At 45.9% G+C, this 22,585-nt stretch overlaps 2 protein-coding genes and 1 non-coding gene across 9 annotated transcripts in view; 1 reads left to right on the plus strand and 2 right to left on the minus strand.

The window, feature by feature from the left end:
- The window catches only part of LOC119646342 (protein quiver), a 140,412-nt gene extending 121,728 nt beyond the window's left edge, over window positions 1-18,684 (minus strand). For 2 of the 7 annotated variants that reach the window (XM_038046772.1, XM_038046769.1), the window contains exon 1: window positions 18,512-18,646. In XM_038046772.1, the coding sequence (XP_037902700.1) occupies window positions 18,512-18,522 (11 nt within the window). In that variant the 5' untranslated portion in view covers window positions 18,523-18,646. Of the gene's footprint in view, window positions 1-7,544; window positions 7,944-18,511; window positions 18,647-18,668 lie in introns of those variants that run through there. The other 5 variants (XM_038046768.1, XM_038046771.1, XM_038046774.1 and 2 more) reach the window with 5 other exon arrangements.
- LOC119646341 (cyclic AMP-dependent transcription factor ATF-2) lies at window positions 16,497-18,009 on the plus strand. Its single transcript, XM_038046767.1, has 2 exons — window positions 16,497-16,770; window positions 16,831-18,009. The coding sequence occupies exons 1-2, from the start codon at window positions 16,620-16,622 to the stop codon at window positions 17,916-17,918; spliced, it is 1,239 nt and encodes a 412-aa protein (XP_037902695.1). The 5' UTR covers window positions 16,497-16,619; the 3' UTR covers window positions 17,919-18,009.
- Trnav-cac lies at window positions 18,138-18,210 on the minus strand. Its single transcript has one exon. It is a non-coding gene; the product is annotated as a tRNA-Val (tRNA).
- Window positions 18,685-22,585: the final 3,901 nt, after the last annotated feature.

Raw genomic sequence — 22,585 nt, forward strand, 5'->3', positions numbered from 1 at the left:
ATGTCAGAAGTGAACTGGCTGATAAAGCTCAAGTTGGCGAAGAATGCTTTGTCGAGCTTTTCTTTTAAAGCAGAAGTGAGTAGCTTATGATCCACGAACAATGTGAACAGCCTACCTTCAATACCAGAAATATTTAATTGCAAGGTACGCAACGTATACGACGAATACGGCTTGGGGTGCATCTTGCTGAGAGAATGCCAGAAGTGTAGCATCCACCAGCTGTTGCTGGTGCACAATCAGACGGGAGTATTTGATCGATTGATGGTGGGCGACAATAGAAGTTTAACATGCCCAAGAACCTACTAACACCCTTAACAGTTTTCGGAAGCGGGAAGCTCGAAATCGCTTACACCTTGACTAGGTCCGATTGGATGCTATCAGCGGTAACCAAGTGGCCGAGCGCGCTTGTAGGAATTTGCACTTTTCAACGTTAAGAACTAGACCGGCCTCAAGGAGACGTTGAAAAGTGCACTGAATGCTCGGACTCAAAAGAAGACATGACCAGAACATCATCCAAATATACAAAACAGAACTGGAGTTATCTCTGAAAGGTATGTGCCACGTTGCACCGTCCAAAAATCATCCTAGTGTACACGAAGAATCCGAAAGTTATGCATATTGCCGTTTTCGGAATGTCTTCGGGAGCTACAGGGTAACGGATGGTATGCCTTGACTAAATCCTAGGTCGAGAAAATACGGCAATTTACGATAGAGTGCGTGGTCGGTCGGTCTGGGATCGTCTGAACATTTAGACGTCTGTAGTCGCCACAAGGTCTCCATTCGCCATTGGATTTGGGGACCATGTGAAGTAGCGAAGCCCAACAACTGTCTGTAGGTCTTCAAATACCCTGCTTAAGAAGAACAGCTCAATTGCAAGCTTCTGCGGTGGTAATGGACGCACCTTAGAGAAAAATCGGGAGCCAGTACTGTTGCTGTGACGCTGAACATCATGCTTAATGAGCTCAGAGAAACTACGCTCGGTAGTGATATCGTTCGTCGGCAACGACTTCAAAAACGATGGAAAAAGTGCTGGGTGAGCGGGATGAGATTCTTCCTGATAACCTAAGGGAAGTTGTGGGGTTAACGAGGGATCGATCTGACTGAGTTCTTAACCGGACACGGTGGATACGATACGATTGCCCTACGTATGAAGATGCAGCCGAAAATGCCGGACACATTTTCTTCGCCTGCCCAAGACATAAAAACTCAAGGAAAAAGCTTGAAACAGAGCTAAATACCCGTTTAACGGTGGAAAATCTGATAAGGTACATAGTGCAATCAAATACAGCATCGGACGCGGTAGATGCAATGGTGAAACGGATCCACCAGCAGCTGAAAGTGGCAGAAGCGCAGCGGAGACATAGAAGAAGAAGAACGTCACGCAAAGTGGTAGCAGGTCAGTTAAGGGTGAACAGCTCCGTAAAGCAATACCAGAACGGGGGTCCCGCGGAAAGAGTGTGGAGAAAATATAGGAGGTTTTAATCGGTAATAGTCCTGCATGCGTGCCCTAGATTTCAGATGCATATCCATGTTGGATTTCCCCCCGTCAAAAAAAAAGACAGACAGACAGACGGTCAGACAGACAGTAAACCGATTTGAATAAGATTTTGTTTTACTGAATTGTATGAGAGAACCATTGAAAGACGTCTGCAAGTCTGCGAATTGCTTCTCGAATGAAAGCAGCTCCTGCATCGGATTGTGACGGATGACGAAAAATGGATCCGCCACGGCAATCCGAAGTGCAAAAAATCATGGGTTTCACGAGACCAGCCATAAACATCCCAGCCAAAGAAGAACATCCTCGGTAAAAAGAGATTGCTGTGCATCTGGTGAGTCCAGAAAAAGGTGATCCATCACAGGGTCTTGAAATCTGATCAAACGATGATGGCAGACCTTTACCGTCAGCAACTATTACGCGTGAACCAGGTACTGCCAGAAAAACGACCAGAATGGAAGGACAGACAAGACAAGGTCATTTTCCAGCACCATAATGCAAGGCAGCCTGTCGCAAAAGTGAGTCAGGAAATACTGCGAATACTCGGCTGGAAGGTGTTACCCCACCAGTCGTATTCACCAGACATTGACCCACCAGACTACCATTTGTTTCAGCCGATGGCCCACGGATTAGCTAACCAGTGTTTTGAGTCTGCAGCAAGTGCCGAAAAATGGGTATCTCACTGGATCACTAGCCAAGATGAGAAGTTCCGTATGCTACCAGAAAGATCAAGCGGGCAGATCATCGCACAAAACGTGAACGTTGCCTCCTCCGCGACTATCGTTCCACTGGCTATTCCGTCGCAAACTCCAAATGTAATTACCGGCACAATCAAGGTGGCGAAAGTGATCCCCCAACAACAACAGCAGCAGCCGCAACAGTCGCAGCAACACCACCAGCAGAGCCAGGGCACGCACTTGTTCAGCCAAAGTGCCAGTGGCCAACAGAGCAGCGACAACTCGACATCTGTGCAGCCGCATCACCAGCCGACAAGCGTCATCGCCGCAGGATTCGAAGCTGCCGCCGTCAAGACCAGCGTCATTGCCGCAGGATTTGAAGCCGCCGCCTCAGTAAGTGAGTCAGCAAAACTGGATCACTTGCTGGCAGGTCTAACTTAAGGCGCGAAATAGCCGCCTTAACAGCCAGTGTAGCTGAGATGCGGGCGACGCTGGACGGTCAGCGTTCGGGCGCCAGATCACGAGCTCACTCGCGGTCTGCCACCCGAAAAGAGCGATCAGGTAGCAGGTCGTCAGGACAGTCCCCGGACCGAGGGATTTGCTGGTACCACCGCAGATTCGGCGATAAAGCCACCAAGTGTACTATTCCTTGCAAATTCACGCCTGCCGCAAAAAACTAGGTCCGTGGGGGGTCCTGGCGACGGCCACCCAGAACGCAGCGCCACGTCGCCTAACAATTTACAACCCTCTCAGCAGGTGCAACTACCTTATCGATACTGGTGCGGAGGTTTCGGTTCTTCCCGTACCTCGGCAACATCAACTATTTCCACAACCGCTCAAACTGGCAGCAGCAAATTCCTCCCGCATTAACACATACGGGTATAGGCAAGTGGACATGAGTCTTGGCTTCCGTAGGACGTTTTCGTGCCGTTTCATCCTGGCGGATGTCAGCTTCCCCATATTAGGCGCAGACTTCTTGTGTCACTATGGATTGCTGGTGGACTTGCAAAATAAGTCCCTTATAGACCCCACGACCAACCTTAATTCGTCGGGACAAATGGTATCTCACCCAGGCAATAATCTTTCCGTTCTTTTAGAAGACATTACCGACTCTCGTGTTCGGGCACTTCTCCAAAAGTTCAGCCAGATTACTACCGAGTGTAGTCTCTCCAAACCAGTGAAGCACAATGTGCAGCACCACATTATCACTACTGATTCCCCGATCTTCTCGAAGGTGCGTCCTCTACCATCCTAGAAACTGGCTATTGCACGGAAAGAGTTTGAACAACTCGTTCAACAGGGTATCTGCAGTCCCTCAAACAGCTGTTAGTCTTCCCCACTGCATATGGTTCCTAAGCCAAACGGCGAATGGCGCCCATGTGGGGACTACAGAAGGCTAAATGCACAGACTGTTCCTGACCGATACCCAATTCCACTCATCCACGACTTTGCGCATCACCTCGCGAATTGCCGCATCTTTTCGACCTTGGACTTAACCAAGGCTTATCACCAAATCCCAGTAGCTCCTGACGACATTCCAAAGACGGCAATATGGACTCTTCGAGTTCACCCGGATGACTTTTGGATTGTGCAATGCGGCGCAAACCTTTCAAAGGTTCATCCACTCGGTCCTGCGGAACCTCGACTTCTGTTTCGTATATTTGGATGATGTTTTGGTCGCTTCTTCCACTGAGTCTGAGCACTTAGCCCATCTCGAGTGCATTTTTCAACGTCTCCTTGAGGCCGGTTTAGTCTTAAACGTTGAGAAATGCAAATTTCTCCAAAAACAGGTGAGATTCCTCGGTCATTTCATTTCCCCTGAAGGAATACAGCCCGACCCAGACAAGGTGCAAGCGATAACAAGCTTCCCGCGTCCAAAGACAGTGAAGGAGATGAGGAGGTTCTACCGTTGTTTCCTGGCCAAGGCCGCCCATCACCAGTCCATTTTGAACGCGTACTTGTCTGGCCCCAAAACTAAGGACACACGAGAGATCGTGTGATCTGAAGAGGCTATCTGCGCGTTTGGTAAATCCCGTCAACAACTGGCCGACGCTACACTCTTGGCATTCCCTCTGCAAGATGCACCCCTAGCCGTTTTTGTTGATGCCTCTGACATCGCAGTAGGTGCTGCACTTCACCAAAAGGTGGATCAAGTTTGGCAGCCTTTGAGCTTCTTCTCGAAGCAGTTGAATTCCGCTCAACGGAACTACAGTACCTACGATCGCGAACTGCTCGCCACGTACTTGAGCATCAAATACTTCCGTTTCTCCCTAGAAGGCAGGCCGTTCACAGTGTTCACGGACCATAAGCCTCTCACGTATGCTTTGAAACAGAAGCCCGACAAAGCGTCCCCTCGTCAGCTTCGACATCTGAGCTTTATAGGCCAGTTTAGGTCAGACATCCAGCACCTGTCCGGCAAGGACAACATAGTTGCTGACGCTTTGTCTCGTATCTCCGAGGTAAACATCCCCGCCTCACTCGATTTCTCGGCTATTGTCAAGGCGCAAGAGGATGACGCAGCACTTCAGAGCCTCAAATCCAACCCCAAATACAAATTTCGGGAGTTGCCCATTTTCGGCTCAAACCTCTCTCTGTGCTGCGAAGACTCGGAAAAGGGACCTCGGCGATACATTCCGGCCAGCTTTCGCAAGGAAGTGTTCCACGCAGTTCACGACTTAGCGCATCTAGGCATCAGGTCAACAAATCGGTTAGTCACCGATAAATACTTCTGGCCCTCCATGAACAAGGATGTCAATTCCTGGGCCAGAGAGTGCATCGCATGCCAGAAGTGTAAAGTCTCCAGGCATGTAAGGAAAGAAGTGGGCTCATTCCCCCGCACTACCAAGCGGTTCCACACAATACACCTCGACATAGTAGGGCCTTTGCGAGACTCGCACGGCTTTAGGTATTGTCTCACAATCATCGACAGGTTTACGCGGTGGCCTGAGACAATACTTCTGAAAGACATTACGGCGCAATCATGTGCCAAAGCCCTCTGTCGAGAGTGGATACCTCGCTTTGGCGTCCCTGCAGTGGTCATCACTGACCAGGGAATGCAATTTTAGTCCACCCTTTTCTCGGAGTTAGGCAAACTCCTAGGGTTTAAACGCCGGCGCACTACTGCATACCACCCGCAATCCAATGGGATGCTAGAACGTTGGCACCGGACGCTGAAAGCCGCCATTATGGCACGCGACGATCCGTCCTGGACCCAAGTCTTGCCTCTCGTCCTACTCGGCCTACGTACAACCCGCCGAGAGGAATTTGCTGCCAGCCCCGCGGAGCTGGTATACGGGGAGAACCCGAGACTTCCAAGTGATCCGGTCTTCGACAAGAGATCGGGTCTCACAGAATCGAGGTTGGTGCGTCTGCTGAGAGACAATCTCCGACGCATCAAGGCCACTCCTCCCACCAAACACTCGTCCGCATCTGTCTGTGCGCCCAAGGAACTGGACACGTGTACGCACGTCCTGGTCAGGACGGATGCCGTCCGGAAACCGCTGCAGCCTCCTTACGAAGGCCCGTACCGCGTTCTCGAGCGGGGAGAACATTTCTTCCAGCTCGAGATCGGTGGACACAAAAAGGCGGTCTCCCTGTTCAGACTGAAGCCCGTGTACAACCCTAAACAACGGCGCGTTCGCTTCAAGGACTGTTGGGGAACACAGTTCCAGATTCGGTCGCTGAAACCCCTCGGTTTCATCTGGGGGCGGAGTGATGTGGCGCGGCGGGATTCGCGGCATTTGAAATTTATTTCGAATGTCGCAAATACCAGCGGACAGATGACGTCACCGGCGCTCTACTCAGTTCAGAACTCGCTACAAGAGTGAAGAACAGAAGGTGACGAAAAACGTCAGATAGAAAGATATGATAGTTGGTTGGCAGTCACGGTAAAAGAAAACAGTTACATACGGAAATCAGTATTATTTCTAATATCTCGGAGTTATAATAACAGTAATTTCTTGAAATTGTGTATTGAACTTTGCAACATACGAAAAATATGTCAAAAACCTATTTCGAATAATAATAGAATAAAAGGTTAAATACAAGCTCCTAAATTTGACTGAGAACTCTTATAGGACAAGGTTATAGCAAACCATGGACAATATTATGAATAATAAATATTTTGTTAAATCAAGGATCAAATTCCCTGACTTCAGAATATATAACCCAATAAGTTAAACATCTTCCCAATCTCATGGCAATGATTTAATCACTCCTTGTCTAAACAAACGAGTTAATTTTCCGTTAAGAACCCGAGTCAAAGCATGTCCTCTAACTCATACATATGTATCTATTCGCCAGTGCATGTCAACAAATTTCGCAAAACAGGATCAGGCATCCAATGGAACCCCCAACACGATGGACTTTGATGCGAGTATCTGATTCATTGACTAATTCCTGAACTGTGTATGTAACTTTTTCATTGCAGTTTCCTGCAATACCCTTTCGGTATGGGTAATTCACGCTTCCCCACGTCTGCCTCTCATATTGCCGCAAAATTCAAAAGCTGTTGGATGCCACACGAAAATATCCGGCTTTCCCCAAACACAGCGCATTCTCATTTCCATGAGTGAAGGTATTATGCAATTTCAGCAAGTCCCCCCTCCACAGTCCGTCCTGACCCACTACGGATTTCGATGACTCCCATGACTTGCTTGATTTACATGCGATCCCAAAACGTTCCGCCTCCTCGGAGAATCCTTTTATCATGTTGCAGTATAATATGCAAACTATCTAATCTGGGTTTTTACTTTGACTCATGTGCGGCTAAATGCCGAGGGAGGCAAATGGGGGGTGAACATATAAGTGTTCTTCTCAGTACTCGGTACTCGGTCCTCGGGACATATGCAGAAATTCGAAGAGAGAAAGGTGGCGGCGAGAAAACTGCAAGCGAAACTAACAATTGCCGACTTGCCACTAGCCTTCATTCAAATTTCGAGGATTTTTGTTAATTGGCTGTGCGGAGCGGATATGTTCAGATGGTTGTACACACAACGTAGCGAACGTAGCGAAACGAGGGAAAATGGGTTGAGAGAACTCAAAATAACATACCTCCCTCGGTTAAAAATCAATACAACATGTAGTGGTGTGGGTCAAAACATCTATTCATGCAGAGGATTTACTTGATTTCCTCCAGCTCCTGGCAAAGTTGAGTCCCGAGTTAAACACCTAAATTGCACGTGAACAATTCAAGTTGAAAGTGATCCCACCTCCGAGCAAATGAGTTGGTTAAGACTATGCATCTCTAGGTGGAAATCCCGAAGTTTTCTGAGTTTCAAAGGATATTATTAAGTCAAGGAGTTAAAAGAAGTTTGAGGAAAACCTCTTAAGCCAACGGAAACTACATAAATATTAAATAAAGCAACATTTACCCGAAGCATTACATATTTTCCATCTGCAATGCAGTGATTTTGTGCAGCAAAGTCGTCTTCAAGGAAAAACAACTATTTCAAACCTTGCATTTTCCCAAGCTAGGATTACGTTTGTCGTCCTCCCGACACGGTTAGTTTCACACGCGCCAGTTATCACATTTTGATTGCAAAACTCCACTGCACTTTCTCACATCGAACAAAAGAAGCAAAACTGACCTTCTCCCGACTCAAAATAGATGAACTTTACAGAAAGAAAAATTTTTCCCTTAGACCGACTCTCCTTCAGCTTCACCGAGACCTCAGTCCAGCATATCTGCTGACCACTTTCCACGATAGTTCCCGAAGAACTAATGGCGAACTGATTTCTCAGCAAGAAGCTTCCTGAATTCTAGTTATGCGGTTTCTGTACGCTTCCACCTCGTCCATGGGGATTTCTACGCGCATCGGTTTCGCACACTTCAGGATATGTGCAAACTTTTCGGAAAGGTTAACTCTGTCTTCTGGATATGTTGTGGATTGAAATTGTTGACAATGCGCATATTCTGTGCTTCAACATTCTCGTGGCGTAGTTGCTAGGAGAAAACAGTTGGAAAATTTCTCTTTGTGACAGATGGGAGGGGATCTGACTCAGTGCAACGATGGCATAGCTTTAAGGTTGCTTTAAGCGCCTCAGAGAGGGTTTGTTCCATGCAAATCCTCCCTTACCGGAGTGTTAATGTTTATGCATATTGGGGAAGCGAAACAGCTGGAACATCAGGAACTATGTTGTCGCGGATATTTTGTTCAACATCAAGAGATGTGAAATCATCCGTTTAGCAAAGGTAATTGAAGAGTAAAATTAATAAGTATTTTAAATAGACCTGGATGCGAGGTAATCCATTGGGGATTACCAGGACCATTCTTTCGTTGTTGATACCTGAAACGCTTCAGTCAGGGAATTACTCTAACTATCGAGACCCATTCAATGCGGAATGATACAATTCTGCCAAAGCTTTTCAATAGGAAATACCCGCAGATTTATCAAATGCATCCTTTTGATATTTCGGGAATTCCAAGCCATGTTAACATGCAAACAATTGACCTTTCCCAACTTCGTCAAAAGCTGTGAAAATTTTGAGTAGAATGATAGCACATGATGCGACCGGACAATGAACTGCAGGATGGACTACTATGGAATGTAGCTGATTGGGAGCCAAATTATCGCTTTCGAGGTAAGTAATATCTGGTTCTCCAGGACTCAAGCCTCTCGTCTAACAAGACCGTTAGTGCAAGTTGGTGTTGCTGAATCTCCCATCAGGTGCGTCTCCTCGTGCGGATAAGGGGACCCTCAGCAGGTGCGTTATGGTCATCCATATGTACGCATCAGGAGATGTGGCCACATAGGCTTGCTTATGCGTTGGCCGGGCAGGCGGAAGCAAACGCCCACCCATGGATAAAAATTGGCTATGGGAATATATACATGGTTCCTAACCACCACTTTGTGGGGCATAGCGCGTCAACCGCACCTACGCGCCATTGTGTGAAATGCGCTTCAGTTCCCTCCCCGATTTTCTGAGATCCTTGCACTGCTTCTCTGCTGTTCTCCCCAAGCGCCCTTGGGACAACTCAGCCGTCGGCCAACTTAGGAAGGTGGACTCGCTGCACGGTGTAGCGAGCAATGCAGTTGTCGCCTCTTCTTAATGTGCGACCTATCCGTTGCCACTTTTGCTTTCCGATCACAGTGCGTACGAGTGCCAGATCTGTGCGCCGACCTAGTTCTTTATTTGAGGTAGTATCAGTCCAGCGTAGTTCGCTTAAACGACTCAAACAGGTGTTGACGAAGACTCGGAGCATTTGAATAACAGTGTTAAAAAAAGTCCACGAACCCTCTTCCCGCTCAACTGGATCGAATAGCGATCAACCTAAGGATGCGATGAAGACAACATCCAAAAGCCCGCATGGCAGTGATTGTCGCAAACACTTCAAGCAATGACAGAGAAACATACCAATTTCAACTGCAATCATCCAAGAAAAGGCGAAGAGTTTGTTCAATACCATCAGAAGTGAAAACAAAGCCTTCGAATTTATTGCTAGTCGACAATGGTTCGGCATGTTCAAATCAAGATTTGGTCTGCATAATTTAAAATTGACTGGAGAAGCGGCTAGTGCTGATTATAAAGAAGCGAAAAAAAATTCCTAACATGCTTACAAGTATAGGGTTAGGGGGAAAAATGTCGTATTTTGTCAATAGATGACGACACTGAAACATATCTTGTGTTGTACTTATCGCATCGGGTCATACTATACGGCGATTTGAAGACGACAATCTGTGCTACAAGTGTCTCTTTGACAGTGTTGTGATCGTATGTTTCAATCTCAAGTTATAGCGCGTCAAAGATGGAATCTACCAAGCAAGAAATTCGTAATATTTTACGTTTTTACTGCCTGAGAGGTGGCCGAAAAAATTTGTGAAGTTTACGGGCCCGATACTGTAATGTTTCGCACAACACAGCGTTGGTTCGATCGATTTCGTTCTGGTGTAGTGGATGTTGAAGATACACCCCGTACTGGTGGGCCAATCGTCGGAAAACCCGATAAAATTGTCGAAATCATCCAAGTGAACTGGCATGTGAGCATTCGCTCGATTGGCCAGAAACTAGGTATAGACGATAAAACCGTTTGGAACCATTTGCAGATGATTGGATTACAAAAAAAGCTGGATTTTTGGGTTCCACATGAGTTGACGCAAAAAAATCTCTTAGACCAAATCAACGCCTGCGATGCACTGCTAAAAGGGAACGAATTAGACCCATTTTTGAAGAGGATGGTGACTGGTGATGGAAAGTGGATCACGTACGATAACCTCAAGCGAAAAAGATCGTGGTCGAAGCGCGGCGAGCCGGCCCAAACTATCGCCAATCCCGGATTGACGGCCAGGAAGGTTTTTCTATGTGTTTGGTGGGATTGGAAGGGAATCACCACTATGAGGTGCTCAACTATGGCCAAACTCTCAATTCGGTCCTCTACTGTGAACAACTCGACCGTTTGAAGCAGGCGATTGACCAGAAGCGGCCAGAATTGGTCAATAGGAATGGTGTTGTGTTCCAGTAGGACATCGCTCGGCCTCACACATCGTTGATGACCCGCCAAAAGTTACGGAAGCTCGGATGGGATGTCCTATCGCACCCACCGTATTGTCCGGACCTGGCACCAAGTGATTACCATCTCCTCCGGTCCATGTAAAACGCTGTTGATGCAATTAACTTGGTCTCAAGAGAGGCTTGCGAAAACTGGTTGTCTAAGTTTTTTGCAAATAAGGAGGGGGGGATAATGACGTTGTCCTCTAAATGACAACCAGTTTGCGAACAAAACGGCGCATATTTGACTTAAATCAGATAATTCTAAGTATGTTAAATAAAGCGTCAAATTTCGATCACAAATACGACATATTATTGATGAAGGCAGTTGCAGCCTGAGACAAGTTTTTAATTTCGATGAGACAGGACTTTACTGGAAGCGTTTGCCTACACGTACATTTATTTTCAAGAAAGAAGCTACAACACCGGGCTTCGAAGTCTCCAGACAGGCTTACACTTGTTTTGGATGGAAATACCGCTGGCGATTTCAAACTGAAGTCTCTACTGGTGTACCGTTCGGAAAATCCAAGGACCTTAAAAAATATTTCAAAAACCACGCTACCAGTTATTTGGAGAGATAATAAAAAGGCTTGGATAACTTCGGCGTTATTCACCGAATGGTTTAGAAATGAATTTTCTCCAGGAATCAAAGAATACTGTAGGAAGAATAACCCCGTGCCCCCCCCCCCCCCTCTTTGTGCGGTATAGCGCATCAACCACGGTTACCTGAATTCACTTCCGTCCACGATTTCCTGAGATCTTTGCACTGCTCCTCTACTGTTCTGCCTAAAATGGCCTTGGCACGACCCAGCCGTCAGCCAACTTGGGAGAGTGGATTCCACTGCATGACGTAGCCCACAATGAACTGGTCGCCTGTGTAATGTGTGTCCTATCCACTCCCACTTTTGCTTTCCGATCACAGTGCTTATGAGTGCCAGACCTGTGCGCCGACCAAGTTCTTCGTTTGAGATAGTATCGTATCACGAAGGCTTGGAGCTAGTGGAGTTCACTATCCATATGCTACTCCCATATAGCAACACAGAAAGAACACTAACACAAAACAGCCTAAACTTGATCTTGATGTTAAGATAATTGCATTTCCAAATTTTAGGCAAGCTAGCAAAAGCGCAGAAACCACACCTCCTACGTACATAATGATTGACGTTTCGATGCTCTGTCCATCAATGCATATAGGAAGAGTGCGATTGAACCGTCAGACTGAGAACCTTGGTTTTATTGGTATTTATCCTCAATTTGCCTCCCTTTCCAAATCCAGAGCCATTTGGTCAAGTTCCATGTTCCGGTGAAAGAGTAGGCAGATATCTTCAGCGTAGTCGATGAGTTGGATGTGACAGAATGCAACCTTGGCGGACCCCACTTTGGACCTCACTGATGTTGGAGCTAAAAAAATCCAGCGAAAAAAACAACAGATAATTTTCGCGACCACACACCGCGTGTGCAGCGTACAGATGGGAGCGGAATCGTAGGGCTAAATAAGACTGATACCATTCAGCATCAACCAATGCGAGGCACCCCGAGACTTGCTAACCTGGACCATTCAAGAATCGAATGTAGACGTGGCGGTAATCTGTGAGCCTTATCGAAATTATGGTAGTGTTACGTGGATAATAGGCTCATCTGAAAATGAAGCGATATGGGCGCGCGAATGAAAGCCATTTAAAAAACAATAGCATTCCCGAGAACTGGCTTTGTAAAAGCAAAAGGTAACAGCTTTTACACTCCTTCTAGTGCAACATTAGTGCAATATGAGGAGATACTATTATAGATGGCTTGTTTTTGAGCGCTGGAGCCACCAATTATTGCCGGGCGTGGACCTTGGACTGGACAAGTCGAATAACGAAAAGCAGTAGACAAATTCTGCTTGAAATTTTCGTGGGGCTGAACATCATATTAGCCAGCGTTGGATGCGTACCTACCTTCCGAAGCAAAGGGCTAAGCTCGATCGATGATCTGAGTTACCTCGTTAACAAGAGGGTTGGTCTAGCGAGTGAATGAACACTACACCCACAGTGACCAACAGGCCATCTTTCTCGATATCAGAAATGGAGGAAGCGACAGTTGAATGGGCAACATAAATGGAAGAAGCAAGATAGCTGACTGGTTCATTGGAAGGGGACATTCTTGGTGGCTTTAGAAGAAAGTCACGACTCGAATGGAACGGCGCTGGAAAAAGTGGGTCAGCTATGTCAGTGGATAACTGAGGCATGAGATTTTACAATGCCATAATGTCATGGCGGAGGTTCCATCACAATAGGAAACCAAACTACTAGTGGAACTAGGAAACATCTCTGTTGAGATCATCGTGCCTGCAAGTGAAGAGTGTTTTGACGACAAGAGGGAAGCCAGAATATCAGTAGTCGGAGAAGGAGTACCTTCGAACTAGCCTTAAGAAGGAAAAAAGGAAAAGTAAGTGGAATTACTACAAGCAGCTGTGCTTTAGACAAATACAAACCCATGAGGCTGAAAAAGAATCGTGGGCAAAAATCACACCAAGTGACGTGAACACAATTCTTGTTCAGGATAATCGCAATCCTCTCCCCACAACAGGAAGAAAGTGGACCTCAACCGACGGTTCAAGAAGGCCCCTGAAACCCCGGAATGACCGAGGAGCAACTATGATCTGTGGACAAATTGAGGATAATAAAGCTTCGCGATTGGACGGTATACCGAACAAAACCCTGAAGTTGACTACTAGAAACTTTCGTATGCCAAAGGAGACAACGCTGATTGGTTTTGCAGACAACCTGGCCACAGTAGTAGTTGCAAAACACCCATGGAACTGTATGGAAGTGAAATCATTTACGCCATTAAAGCATAATTGCAATAGTTAAAATGGATCTGGGGGACGATAAGACGGAGACGATACTTATTAAGAACCGCAGGAAAAACAATGCTTTCCAAATCACGAGACCATTTCAAAACCAATCATTAAATACCTGGGGGTAATGATCGATGCCACATTGAGCTTCAAGAGGCACTTGGATTATGCGCGAGAGAAGACAGCAAACGTTAGTTCATCTCTAGCAAAGATGATGTCTAATATTGAGGGCCAAAATCTAATGGTGGTCAAAGGGCGAAACGTGGATTGGTAGCCACGATGGAGCATAAAACCTGGGAAATGCCTGCTGAACCAACACCAACAGCTCTACTACCAAACCTTATCTCCACCTCCACGTGGTGACCGCTGGGAGCTCTTTCGTAACGAAAAGCTGCAGACGGAGAAGGATAAAGGCGAATCTCCCGCACCTAAAAACGGGACAAACTGTGCCAACTGGGCCTCCAGGTTGGGGGTTGGGTAGGGCTGACAATCCTACACGGAAAACCGATGTTACCGATCATACTTGAGGATTTTAACAGCCAAGTAGGGAAGGAGCCCGTATTCAGGCGATACGTTGGTTCCCATAGCTTACACAAAAAAACAAATGATAACGGACTGCGGACTATTCAATTAGCAGGGTCACACGAAATGGTTGTTGGAAGTACCTGGATTGCGCGGAAAGCGGTCCATAAACATACGTGGGCCTCTCCAGACGGGGTCACTTTCAACCAAATTGACCACGTGTTGATCGAACGCCGCCACCTCTCAGCCTTGATGAATGTCAGAACATATAGGGGGGCCAAGATAGACTCGGATCACTATCTCGTTGGCATGGTGCTCCAAGCTCGAATAACAATACCACCTAGAATCCCCTCTGACAATCAGGTGAGAGTGAACACTGAAGCCATCCACAACACAACCCTCCGCGACACCTATAAGAGGGAAAAGGATGCCGCAATAACTGCAGTCAACAGAGGACCTGGAGATGAAGCATCAACAAATGATCTTCAAAATCACCTGAAGAACGTTATCATGGATACGGCCACAAACATACGTGGCCCCAGCCGCAAAGGGAGTCAGAACGGCTGGTTTGACGATGAATGTAAGCTAGCAACGGAACGGAAGAATGCCGCATACCGAGTAATGTTGCATTCTCAAAGAACGCGGGCACGCGCAGAGACTTATCACGAACTCCGTCGAGCGGAGAAGCGACTTCACAGACGGAAAAAGGAATCCTGGGAGAACCAACAAGTCTGTGAACTAGAAAAGTACAGGGAGCAACCGCACCAGGCGCGGAAGTTTTACCAACAAGTCAGCAGGATGAAGCCTTATACACCTCGATGCTCATCCCGCCACCAGAGAGAGACAAAGAGGGAAATCTGATTTCCGACAGAATGGGCATATTAGAGCAATGGGTTGAGTACTTTGATGAGCTACTGAACAACCAGAACATCGGCGAGTTGGAGGTCCCGCCAACTGAAGACGACGGACAAATACTGCCACCACCAAGTTTAGGAGAAACAGTCCGTGCAATTCATCGGCTAAAAAATCATAAGTCGCCACGAGCCGTTGGAATTACAGTGGAATTAGTTAAATATGGAGGCGACCAATTACATCAAGTGGTTCATCAACTTGTGCTCAAGGTATGGGACAGCGAATCAATGCCTGACGACTGGCAACGAGGCATTATCTGTCTTATACATAAAACATCATTGGCCCATACCAAAGAGGCTTCACTCCAGGCAAATCAGCAACAGATCAGATTTTCTCTCTGCGGCAGGCGATGGAAAAACTGTTGGAATATGGACATCAGTTTCACCATCTATTCATCGACTTTAATGTGCGAGGCCCGATAAAAGCAGCAGAATCACTCTAAGGCCATTCAACATCAACAACGGTCTACGACAATGGTATGCCCTATCATGCGTCCCTGGCCCTGGAGAAAGTGATTCGCGATGCCGATGTAAATCTTAGAAGCACCATTCTCTTCAAGTTTACTCAACTACTGGCCTATGCTGACGATATCGACATCATGGAAAGAACCACCTGAGACCTACAAATTCCCTTCATCCAGATCGAACAGGCGGCGCGAGATCTTGGGCTGCACATCAATGAAGGCAAGACAAAATATATGGTGGTAACGTCAACACGAAAAAACAAACAACATCAACAATTTTGAGACCGTTGATAATTTCTCCTATTTAGGGTCGAAAATCACAACCGATAACAATTATGACGTTGAAATCCGCGCTCAGTTGTTACGGGGTCAAAACTCTTACTAAACAAGACAATGATCTTGCCAGTCCTCATGTATTCGTCGGAGAGTTGGGAAGAAAAATTGCAAACTCTTGGCCGCGTTTGAGAGAAGAATCCTCTGAAGAATTTTTGGCCCCCTACATGAGGATGAACGATTCCGTAGTCTACACAATGACGAAATCTATGAACGATACCATGACCGTCCGGTTGTGGATAAAATCCGGCTCAATAGGTTACGGTGGGCGGGTCACTTAATCTGTATGGATGAGAATGATCCAGCCCGGAAAGTCTAAAAGGGCAATATCTATGGTAGAAAAAGAAGGCGAAGCAGACCCTACCTGAGATGGAGCGATGGTATAGTTCAGGACGCCAGACAGCTTTTAGGAATATCACTTCGGCGCAAAACCCGGATGTTTGGAGTTCCTTATTAAGGCAGGCCGGTTGTTGCGCCGTTGGTGATGATGTTGTATTTTGGGCAATTGTACCAGAATCCGTCATCAAATCGCGGGGCCACGGCAACCATCATCCCCACGAAATGTCAAGAAATAAATGCTACAAAAAAATGCTGCGAAAAATCACAGAGAAAGAAAATTGCAATTAGGTTCAAGAATGTTAAGATAAAGATTGATGAGCTTTTCAATTTCCACCCTGTGGCAAGAGACGCAAAGTCCATCTGCCGGAATACTTTCAAAATGTAACATTCAAGTTTTGTAAACAAATTACATTCTTACATATGTCACGAAGTTGTCAATTGGCGAAGTTCGAAATGTCGCTATCCGGCTGTGAATCCTCGCTAAGAGCGTAGTTCTAGCAAATTTTAATCTCCATGAAACCCGGTCTATTCGCGAAATAACTGTTATTAGAATGGATGCCGAGGCCCAAAAACCTTTTGCCTGCAAGGCCGAAGGCTGTGGGATGAGTTTCACGAACGAAGATCACCTGACAGTGCACGAGAAGAAGCATGATATGAGCCTGAATCTGGGAATAACGAACAAGGGAACGGGCGCTTTCATAGGTAACTGGCTGAGGCAACTCACGGTATCGTTGTGGTAACAACTGCGTTATGTAATTTCAGCGGACCAGACTCCGACACCGACCCGGCTAATAAAAAACTGCGAAGAGGTTGGGCTGTTCGACGACCTGAAACATGTGAATCCGTTCGATGAGACTTTCCGACGAGCCGTTGAGTCGAAAAATGATACGCCCGGGACTGAGATAACCTCCGTTTCAGAGAGTTTGAATCATTCAGAAGATTCGCTTCACACACCGCAAGTCTTCCCGCAATTCGAGGCGCCTGAAACAGCGGCAGCTCCCCCATTGTCGACACAAAGTAGCTACAGTGAATTCAGAGTTGAGAAACAGCAGCTTATCCTGCCTGACAATATCACTGGTAAGCAAAAGAAGGCTGCCAAGAAATGTAAGCCAGTGAAGTCTGTAAACGCTGCCCCGAAGCAGACGAACATCCTGCCCACGCCCAGCCTCCCCCTTAAGTCGGTTCTCGTTCCGGCAGCTATCAACCTCGTCCCTGCAACGCAAATAATAGCATTTAGTATTCCTGCCACTGCAGTCATGCAACGACCCGTGTTACTACCGAAACTGACCCCTGAACCTCTTGTGGCATCTCAACAGCCGGAGATGTCCGTGAAGGATAAACTGAAAGCGCATCTAAGCAGCCCTAAAATCATAACTAGCACAACTTCACCGCTTTCGTCTCCGAAAGATGACGAACCCGCCAGAAAACGAATATCGACAGCCAAGTCTTGTAAGAATTCGAAACGAGACTCGCGCGAGGTTCACGACGATTGCATGGAACGGAGACGAGCCGCTGCCCTCAGGTATCGACGGAAAATTAAAAAGGAACAAACCGAGCTGAAGCGGAGGAACAACGAACTTGTGGCGGAGAACAGTCAGTTGAAAGCGCTGGTGAAACAGCTCAAGGAGCTGCTCTGGGCGCATCAGAATTGCAGCGTAGCAAACAGCAGGAACCTGCAAAACAATGCGGCCGCCTTCCAGGAGATTGTCCAGCCCCTGATTACGGCAAGCAAAGCCTCGCCTGCGCTGCAGATCCCCATCGCGACGCCTGTTAAGTTCATTGTGCAAAATGATAGCGTCAACAACGACATTGGCACAATAATCAAGATCCCAGTGCCGAGCATGGAGTAGGAACCTCTGTTGGTGGAAAGGTTTTAGTTGTGTCAAAGAATGTGTACATATTTTTGATTTATAGAATATATTTTAAAAGGAAATCAATGTGGAGATTTGTTTTGAGTTCTACCCGGAATTCATGCGATTGTGAGGGGAAGTTCCCAGTTCCAGTTCGCACTGGAAGCTCGGATAGTCGGGCAAAAAAGATTGGCCAGGGCGAAAAAAGTGATAGCCCATTGTTTCCGCCCGGGTTCGAACCGGGGACCTTGTGCGTGTGAAGCACACGTGATAACCACTACACTACGGAAACCGATGGTAGTCCATTTCCAAACATTCCACTTCACACTCAACGCTCGATTATTAATCAAATTATCATTTATATTAATTTTATTAGATTTGATATCATAACTAAAATAAACTCGAGCATTATCACTTGCTCAATCTAGACCTCGACATATTTAACGTCCAATACCAAATAAACACGCGTTTTCGCTACTCTTCTTTGGACGTTTCTAAATCTAAACATCCTCAATTTGATTGACTGCAACGTATTTACTCCAACTCAATTCTAATTAAATAATAAAACTCAGATAATCAGACGTGCTACTTACAACAACATCATTCGGATTCCTCTACTATAATTTCGCAGGCGAATTGACTTGCTGCAACTATGAACGCTCGAATTCAATTGAAGTTACGATGCCTTCGCGACCCTGAAATGCGCAAATTATCAATAATAATTATTCAACTAATGCTCTCAGATTACACTCCTGTGCAGAACATTGAATTCTAAGTGATCAAGTCACAAAACTGGCTAATCTCGCGCCTCTTGATCTGTTGACGTACTTAATCGGGTGCTGCTCTCTGCACCATCACATTTTGTCATGGCGAATGATCTAAAATAATGATCGGGTCAGGCGAGCTCATCTCGGTGCCTCCAAGTTTAGATTTCGTCCTATCGATTCGAAGCTAGCAAGACCATGTAACGATGACGGAAATAACGCAGTTAGCTTGGGATCTGGGGTAGACACCTTCCCGAAAGAATGCATCCTTGCTTGAAAGAGACTTTAATTTTGATAAAAAATATTATATTTAGATAAATGATAGAATTGACAAAGTTTTGAGGTGCGCGATAAATGGTTGTGATAGTTATCAAGGCAAAAGAGGAAGCACCTTGAGATTCTTTTGTTTTCTGAAGAATGAGAAAGATCAACTTCAAAAACGCTCGTGTGTATTCAAAATATTTTATGCAAGACGATTATAAGCTTCAAGGCATACTTCTGGAAACTGTGGAAAGCAAAAGGCGGTTAAAAGATGACTCTGTTCCAAGTTAGTGTTTACGGCAGCATGGTAATGCAATAGTAAGGCCATTGATTACCTATGGAGCGGTAATCTGGGCAGAAAGAACCGAACTCAGCACACAAGCCAGGGAATTACATAAGCTCCAAAGGCTGGCTTGCGTGTGTATCAGTGGGGCAATGAGGACATGCCCAACGGCATCCCTGGAGGTCCTTCTGGGATTAACCCCTCTTCAGACAGATCAGCTTGACTTCATTCTTGCTGAAAAGTTTGGAGAGACTGGTGGAGCGTCACATTCGTGGAAACGCACTTAGGTCACACCCACTTAGTGAAAACCAACATGCTTACCAACGTGGAAAGTCTTGTGAGTCTGCTCTTCATTCTTTGGTCACAAAGATAGAGGATGCAACTTTGAATGGTGAGTACGCGATGGGGGTATTCCTGGACATTGAAGGGGCTTTTGACTGTGCGCCTTTTCAAAAACTTTGTGATGCCGCCAGAGCGCATGATGTTGATGATGCTTTAATTAAGTGGATCCATGCTATGCTAACGCAAAGATTGCTATGCCCTGAGGTAGGGGTCGATCGCTACCTGACTACGGAAGCAACGAAGGACTGCTCCCAAGGAGGTGTGCTTTCGCCGCTTCGGTGGACTATGCTGATCGACTCACTGCTATGCGAACTGCAAAATTTGCCAATACACGCTCAAGCTTATGCTGATAACGTGGCTGTACTTGCTGTTGATCGGGATCTTGGAACGGTGTGTAGGAATATACAACGTGCCGTTGATTTGATAGACAGCTGGTACCTTAGACATGGTTTGTCAGTTAATCCAAATAAAACCACAATGGTTTTATTCACAAAAAGGAGAAAACTGGATGGACTTTGTCCCCCTGAAATGAGGGGTACTACCCTTCAACTCGCCGAAGAAATGAAATATCTGGGGGTCAATCTAGATAAAAAACTTCTTTGGAACAAACATGTAGAGGTAAAGATGAAACGAGCTCTCACAGCTTATGGGCTGTGCAGACGGACCTTTGCCTCGACATGGGGAATCAGGCGTCATGTGGTAATGTGGATATACGTTGCCATCATTAGGCCAATGTTCGTATATGCATCCGTAGTGTGGTGGGTTAAGGTGAGACAAAAAGGTTTTCACCGTAAACTAGACGCACTGCAAAGAACTGTTTGTCTGGGTATCACTGGTGCCATGAGCACGACATCCGGCGCAGCTCTGAATGCACTACTCAATTCGCAGCCCCTGGATATATTTATTCAAAGCACTGCAATGAGAGCAGCTCATAGACTAATTCGATTAGATCTATGGGAAAACAACGGATGTGGGGGGCACAGAGCATTGGAAGAGTTACTGGGAGGACTGAATCCAGTTCTTACAATGCCTTCCGATTCTCGTGTCCCCATACATCTGTTTGGTAGAAGATATGTAGTTACCCTGAAGCGTAGAGAGGACTGGGAAGACCCAGAGGAATGCGTGGCGGGATATACGGAAGTCTTCTACACCGATGGCTCAAAAACAGAAGAGGATTCTGGAGCCGGAGTTTACCTCTCGAATAAAAATGAGAAGTGGGCTTTTCCTTTGGGACAATATGCAACGGTTTTTCAAGCCGAAGTTTATGCGATCCTAAGGGTGGCAAACTGGGTGATTAACGAGCGGTTGAAGGGCAGGCGCATCGCAATCTGCAGTGACAGTCAAGCTGCACTGAGGGCATTGAGCAGTCCTTTGATCACCTCGAAAATCGTTCAGGAATGCAGAAACTGTTTGAACTCTATGTCTAGATTCAATACGATGGAACTACCCTGGGTACCTGGTCACTGTGGCATAGAGGGAAATGAAATCTCGGGCGCTTTAGGGAAAGAGGGGTCAATCTCCCCTATGCCGGGACCGAAGCCAGCAATTGGAGTATCAGTGGCATTGGCTAAATCTGTTTTCAAAAACTGGGAACAAGTTTCCCATAATAACAGGTGGCAGAGTCTAAATGCTGCTCGACACACCAAACTTTTCCTGCCAGAACCCAACATACGTACCGAAAAGTCTATCCTGTCGAAAAGCAGGAGGACCTGCAGGTGTATTGTGGGCATTCTGACAGGCCATAATTCACTAGCTGGGCATATGTTCAGAATAGGAATTACCTAAGATGATACGTGTCCCTCCTGTAATGAGGAAGCGGAATCCACGGAGCATTTCCTATGTGAATGCCCCGCCTATGGACGCATTAGGCATCAGATCTTTGATGCCGATGTTCTCCAATTGCGACGGGTAGCATCACATCCACTAACGGAAATCCTGCGATACGTGAACAAATCCGGAATATTCCGTTAGACGGGGGAGGCGAGTACAATGGGCCAACACGGCCTAAGTGCTCAGAAGCTGTAGCTTCTCCCCCACCATACACACACACACATATCGTTATCGTTTATCTTCAGCAAATTTTTCGTTAAGATGTTGCAGTAACTCTTTGCAATGTACTTCCAATGGCAGTACGGCAAGACCAGATTGGACACTGGCCCCAATGGTCTAATAAAAAAATATATGAAAGTTTCCAAAGTGCATTGGAATCATAATGTCCACTTTTTGAATCAACTCAAAATTGATTAAGTACATTATTTTTGAGCGCAGTGCTCAAACAAAACTTCCTATTTTTCTATATTATTTTAAAAATAATCAAATAAATGAATTTTTTCTTGTTCTTGAGTAATAGAAAGTTACTTTATTTAATGAACAGTACACAGAGAAGTAAAACTATAATTACATATTATCCTCAAAAAAAAGAGTAAATAAGTGGCTTAAAAATAAGGAGGGAGACAGAGCCAAAGAACTAGAGATGGGTAGGCGATGCATAGTAGAGATAGTAGTAGATCCAATAGTACTATCTAATATCTTATATCCTTAGGGGATCTTTTGTTTTTTTTTGTTCTCATGCATGAAACGTTTTTATTTTTATTTATTATTCATTGATACCTATTTGGCGCTGTCGTAAACTTCACGTGGTAAATGTAATAAAAGCAGGGCAAATTTTTCTAGTTATAAGCAATATTGGGTAGTGTCGGCTGCCGAGTGTTAATATTTGATGTTGATGATAAAACATCATATGTACGGTTAGAATAATGAAAGGTAATCTTGGCGATATTACTTTGTAATAATTTTTACATGTACTACGGGAAGTAATGTGGAATATAATGTCCGAAGTGACAGAGTAGTCCATCAAGCAATTGCAGAGTTTGAAAAAGGTACACATATCAAAGAAGTATCGGTCTTGTTACAGGGAAGGGAGACTGAGGGTGCAAAGCTGGGAAAGATAGTCCACACGGGGAATGTTATTTTTGGAAAAGAGTGATCGCGTGAATTTGCGTTGCATAGTTTCAAGA

Source organism: Hermetia illucens, chromosome 1, assembly GCF_905115235.1.
Source record: "Hermetia illucens chromosome 1, iHerIll2.2.curated.20191125, whole genome shotgun sequence".
In the NCBI taxonomy this organism is placed as follows: domain Eukaryota; kingdom Metazoa; phylum Arthropoda; class Insecta; order Diptera; family Stratiomyidae; genus Hermetia; species Hermetia illucens.

What these genes read in the sequence shown, in the direction of transcription:
- LOC119646341 (XM_038046767.1), top strand. Translation starts at nt 16,620, where the DNA reads ATGGATGCCGAGGCCCAAAAACCTTTTGCCTGCAAGGCCGAAGGCTGT. An exon ending in GGGAACGGGCGCTTTCATAG is followed by an intron (nt 16,771 to 16,830) that starts GTAACTGGCTGA and finishes ATGTAATTTCAG; the next exon opens with CGGACCAGACTCCGACACCG.